The 6000-nt window shown below is 57.5% G+C and overlaps 1 protein-coding gene across 1 annotated transcript in view; it reads left to right on the top strand.

Moving 5' to 3' along the window:
- The window catches only part of LOC135406011 (zinc finger protein 883-like), a 70364-nt gene extending 67255 nt beyond the window's left edge, over nt 1-3109 (top strand). Inside the window, exon 4 of the mRNA XM_064640528.1 lies at nt 1713-3109. Coding sequence (XP_064496598.1) covers nt 1713-2589 — 877 coding nt within the window. The 3' untranslated portion in view covers nt 2590-3109. The remainder of the gene's footprint in view (nt 1-1712) is intronic.
- The last annotated feature ends 2891 nt before the right edge of the window (nt 3110-6000 follow it).

Raw genomic sequence — 6000 nt, forward strand, 5'->3', positions numbered from 1 at the left:
CTGAGGGGAGGGGAGAGAGCGGGACTGGGGTTGCTGTGGGGGTGCCTCGGTGTCCCCGTGCCTTGATCCCTGGAGAGTAGGGGAGGCTGGAGAGAGGGGGGAGCTGTGAGAGCCCCGAGAGCTGGAGAGGGGGGAGCTCGGGCCCCCTGTGCCGAGCCAGCGTTCAGGGCCCTGCTGTTGGTGCCAAATTCCCCCTGGTCAGGCTGAGCCCAGAGCCCGCCCACGTGTCAGGGGGCCCGATCCGCTCCCTGCTCTCGTTGCCCTGGGGCAGCCTCTGGTGTCCCCCCGCCCGTGGGGCTGTTTGGGTGCCTGGGGCACAGCCGGCCCTTGTGCAGGGCTGTGCCCTTGGGGGCTGTTGGGGGTGGGTGGGAGGTGTTTTTTGGGGGCCGGGCTGGGTTGGGGTCAAAGCCCTGGTGGTGGGTGGGGGATGCAGGTCCCCCCCACGATGGGGGTTGGTGTTGCTGGGTCAGGCCCCGCCGGCTCCATTGTCAGCCCCGTGCTGATGGGGGGGACACAGCGGGTTTGGGGCCCCCCAGGAGTGCTGGGGGTGGGTGTGGAGCCCGGGAGCTGCCGAGTGTGGAGGGCAGAGTGGGGCGATGCTGGAGCTGGGGGACCCCCGGCAGCCTGGAGGGGGGAGCACGGAGAGGGAGGAGCCCCGGGACCCTCAGGAGCCTGAAACGGGGGGTGTGGAGAAGGGGAAGCCTGGACAGTGGGGACCCCTGGGATCCCTGGGACAACAGAGTGGAGAACCTGGAGAGGGGGAATGTCTGGGAACGTGACCCCTCGAAGGCGAGAGTCAGAGAAGGGACCCTTGGGACCCCCAACACTGCCAGCATCCCTAAGGGGGACCCCAAACATCCCAGACAGGGCAGACCCTCCAACCCCAGAGGGGAGAGACCAGACAGGAGGAACTTCTGGGAGAGATTTTTTTTGGCTAATCTTCATATTTTTGGAGTATATTTCATCTGAATCTCAAGTTTTTGCAGTTTGAGGGTGTGGGGCTCTTCTTGCTATTTCTGAGGGGGGTTTTGCCTGAATCTGGGTGGTTTGGGTTTTTCTGGGCTGAATCTTGGTGTTTGGGAGGTTTTTATGGTCACAGGATGCCCGGTGAGTTCTAGAGATGGACTTGGGCAGGAGGAACCCCCAAGCCAACGCGCTCAGCCCTTGTTTTCCCCCCCATCAGGATTTGTCCTTCCCAAAGCTTGGGCAGATGGAGGAGGCTGCGAGGAAGAGGAAGATGCCTTGGGCCCCCCAGGCAGGTGAGGAGGCAGTCAGTGTCCCTTTGGGCGGGTGTTGTGCTGGCTCTGTCAGCCGAGTATGGCCCCGGCTGCAGGACAACCCCGCTGGCGCCGCCGTCCTGCCGGGGCCGGAGTTGGGGGGATGTCCTTGGCCTTCCCTGTGGGCCGGAGGCAAATCCCCTCCCTGTCCTTGTTGCTTCCTGCCCCAGGCCCCGAGCTGAGGACGGAGAGCCCGGAGGACAAATCCCCCCGGCAGAGCCTGGTGGGAGAGGCCGTTTTGAAGGGCTCCACGGCGCAGGAAGGCAGCGGGGAGGAAAAGGGCCGGAGATCCCCCCGCAGGAGGGGCTCCAAAGCCAGCCCAGGGTGCTCTGAGGAGGAAAGAGCCAGCCTGTGCCGGGAAGGCGGCTGGAGCTTGAGGGGGAACTCTGACCTGGTGGTCCCTGAGCAGCCTCCCAGCAGGGAGAAGCCCTTCAGGTGCTTGGAATGTGGGAAGAGCTTCAGGAAGAGCACGAAACTCCTTGCCCACCAGCACATTCACACTGGGGAACGGCCCTACACGTGTAGGGAATGTGGGAAGAGCTTCAGACACAGCTCCAACCTGATCCAACACCAGCACATTCACACTGGGGAACGGCCCTACACATGTAGGGAATGTGGGAAGAGCTTCAAGCAGAGCTCCACCCTGATCCGACACCAGCGCACCCACACTGGGGAACGGCCCTACACGTGTGGGGAATGTGGGAAGAGGTTTCAGTGCAGTGGGAATCTCCTCAGGCATGAGCAGACACACACGGATGAGAGGCCCTTCCGCTGCACCGACTGCGGGAAGGGCTTTAAGCGGAACTCCCACCTCATGATCCACCAGCGGACACACACGGATGCGAGGCCCTTCCGCTGCACCGACTGCGGGAAGGGCTTCAACCAGAACTCCACCCTTGTCACCCACCAGCGCATCCACAGCAGGGAGAGGCCCTACAGCTCCAGCCCCCGCACCCACCATCTTATCCACACTGGGGAACGACCCTACAGGTGCTCGGAATGTGGGAAGAGGTTTAAGACCAGCTCCAATCTCCTCCTGCATGAGCGAACGCACACGGATGAGAGGCCCTTCCGCTGCACCGACTGCGGGAAGGGCTTTAAGCGGAACTGCATCCTCATCATCCACCAGCGGACACACACGGATGAGAGGCCCTTCCGCTGCACCGACTGTGGGAAGGGCTTTAAGCGGAACTGCACCCTCGTCAGGCACCGGCGCATCCACACCGGCGAGAGGCCCTACAAGTGTGGGGAGTGTGGGAAGAGCTTCACCCAGAGCTCTACCTTGACCAAACACCAACGGACCCACCAGTAAGGGGAACCCTGCGAGTGCCCCGACTGCGGGAAGAGCTTCGGCCGCTGCTTCCACCCCGAATGAACCCCCTGATGGGGAGGCAACCCCTGGAGTCCAGTGACTGTCACTCCATCCCTTTCGACCACAAAGGGCCAGTCCCCTTTCCCAGGGGCAGCTTCTTCCAACAGAACCCTTCTTGGGGGTTGTGTGTGGAGATTCCTGCCTTGGCTGGGGACCCCCCAAGGTCACTGCTGGAGGTTGAGAGCAGAGATCTCCCCACCAGCGTTGGTCTCGGGGAGTTCCATCCATCTCTAATTAAGAATTATTGCTTTTGTGCCAGTTTGAGTAGAATTGCTTCAACAATTGCTTTAGTGTAGAGCACTGTCCTATCTTACCCTGTACTCCTGGTAGTTTTAGTGTTTGTATTGTGCAGTAAATAATTCTGATGAAGATCTTCTGTCTGATCATTTGTAACCCTAAATAAGTTCATTTCTATCAATAGTTCTGATTTGCCATCATTAAAAGCTGGGGGACAAAAGTGGTTCAGTCACAGCTCTGTAATTCCTCTAAACTGAAACTGTTGGTATGATGCAAGGCTGAGATTGGATCCAGCAGCCCCCAGCACCCCACAGGAAGTTGGGAGCTCAGGGGGGCCACCCCCCTGTGCCAACCCCCCTGTGCCCAAAGACCCCCATGGGACCGTTGGACCCACCAGCCCACCTTCCCTTTTCCACCCTTCTCCCTGTTCCTTCCACTTTCCCATTGTCCCCTCAATCCCCGTTTTCCTCCCGACCAGTTTTGGGCTCCCAACCCCCACTTTTTACCCCCTTTCCTTTGGTTGTTGAAGGATAAAATGAGGCTGCACACACAGAGTTCCATTTCAGGACTTGTTTGACGACACTTTTCTGTGTCCCCTTTTATTCCTCTTCTCCTGTGAGCAGCACTCAGTGTTTGTCTTTTAGTCCATCAGAATTCCCAGCATGGCCCCAAAGCAGTGCCCTGATCCCACACATTCCCCTCCCCTCATGTGCTGGCTGTTCAGCCACCAGAGAAAAACACAGGCTGGTCATGGAGGCTGGTTCAAGAGCATTTGCACTTGGAGAAACAACCTTCTGTCTCTCCAAGCACTCAGCCAAGGTCCATCCTCCCTTTGCATTCCCATGAACTCAGGGCAGGTGCAGAGTGACTCCTCTTGGTCCCACCTCTGCCCCTGTTCTGTTTGGACACGCAGAGTTCAGGGCCAAGAGGGCCAGGACCCGGGCTCCTTGTCTTGGGGCTTGTCCCATGTGCTTCCAGAGGACTTGGAATATTGAAACCAGGCAGATTCTGAACCCCTGCTCCTGGTGCTGCCACAGTGCCCATACACTGGCCCTGCAGGCATGGCCTGCACTGACTGGCCAGTGCAGCAGGAGCCGTGGCTGCGGCAGCTGCCGGGATTGCTGCAGAGATGATCCAAGCAATCAGCCCTCCCCTGAGGATTTCTGCATTTCACAGTTGCCTTCATTCACTGTATCCTGCATCATCCTCCCAGCTTCTGCTTCCCTGGGAGCCCCAGTTTGGCTCTTCTGCCCACGGGAATTATTAATGATAAATGGAGGCACGTTTTGATCTGTGATACAACTAAAATAACAAGGATTACTTACAGGGGTGTTACAGGGCCCCTCGCCTCTCCGGTGCCACACGCAGAGCCCAGTGCCGGGGCTTGGTTACAGGGATTCAGGGAGAGGTCCCAGGTTGGACTCGATGACCTTGGAGCTCTTTTGCAACCTTCCTGATTCTGGGATTCTTTTCCCGTTGGAGCTGCAGCACGTTGGCTTTCCCAGGGCAGCTTCCTTTAGGACAGCCTTGCTGAGAGCTTTGCAGCTGATGGCACAGGGATCTGTGAGGAACAGCCCAGAGCAGCTGCTGCCTTAGGTGGGGGTGGGCGAGGGGAAGCCCTCCTGTGTCGGCCCAGGCTGTTACAGGCAGGCAGTGCTGGGGAGGAACACACTGCAGCCTGGCCCCAGGGAGTGACCTCTGGGAGATGAGACTTTTGGGGAGAAATTGTTCCCTGGGAGGGAGGTGAGGCCCTGGGCCAGGTTGCCCAGAGAAGCTGTGGCTGCCCCACCGTGGGAAGTGTCCAAGGCCGGGTTGGACGGGGTTGGAGCCAGCTGGTGTGGGGGAAGGTGTCCCTGCCCAGGTGTTCTGATCCCATTAGGGAGAGATGCCTCAGCCCGGATTAAGGTGTAAATGAGACCATTTGCCCAAAACAGGCGGATTTTATTTAATGCAGATTTTATTTAACACAGATTTTATTTAACAATAAATGTGAGTTAAAGAGATAGGTAGAGGGAATGGGTACTTAAATGGAAACTACAGGAAATCTTCCTAATCTTATGTCTTGTCTTGTTTCTAATTCCTATAGTCTAACTGTAAACATCTATCTATGTGCCCTATAAATATAGTAATTATTATAATATGTAAATATAGTATATCTATCTTATGTAACTCTATCTTCGAAGTAAATCTACAATAGTCTATCTAAATATTATAACTACATGTTATAATAATTATTAATTAAATTACTTAATTATCTAACTAGCCTAATTAATTAATTAAAGTAGTTAATTGACTTAAGGCTTATTTTGTTTGTTTGGCAAAAATCGTGTATGTTGTTATCCTGCAGGGAGTTTCTGGGAGCAAAATGTCCTGTCTTGTTCATTCCCTGCAGGAGCAGTCAGGCATTGGAATCAGTGTCTCAGGTGGGTGGTGGTGTCAGTGTCTGTGCTGGAAGCACTGCAGAGGTGTCCGGGCCCGCCTGGCGCTGGAGCGGGGCCTAATCCTGGGGCTGTCCCGCCGTGCAGGAGTGGAACAGCCTGCGCAGAGCCCCGAGCGCCCGCCTTTAGCGGGAGAGACGTTTGGTGGGGACAGGCAGCTGCCTGCTGAGGGCCTGGGCCTCCAGCTGGGGAGGCGAGGGGCTGGGGGGGCAGCAGGGGCTGCGTGGGGCAGGGACCTGGCTCTGTGTCTCTGCCCATGGCACCTGCTGGTCGAAGGCAGAAGAAGCTTCAGTCCCTCTGGGGGACAGGGCTTCCAGCTGGGGAGGTGAGGCACAGAGCGGCACTTGTGTGCACGGGGCGGGTGCCCGGCGCTCAGCCTATGCCTGGCGAGGGACGGGCACTGGGAGCCCCTCTGCTGCAAGAATTCTCAGCCTGTCTTCTGTGCCTTGTCCTTCCTTGGGACAGCTCCAGCACGCTCAATTCTTCCCACTCATCCTCCTCCGGGAGCAAGGGCTTGACCCCAAGCTGGGGACGCTCATGTGTTCCCAGTCCGCCGGTGCCAGCTCTCTGTCGCTGTCATCTTCCCATCGGGACAGCCAGGAGGGTGTGTAGTCTTCCCAGTCGGACACTTCTTGGTAGCTCTTCACTCCATGGGACAGCTCTTCCTCGCCGTATT

The sequence above is a fragment of the Pseudopipra pipra genome, chromosome W (assembly GCF_036250125.1).
Source record: "Pseudopipra pipra isolate bDixPip1 chromosome W, bDixPip1.hap1, whole genome shotgun sequence".
In the NCBI taxonomy this organism is placed as follows: Eukaryota; Metazoa; Chordata; class Aves; order Passeriformes; family Pipridae; genus Pseudopipra; species Pseudopipra pipra.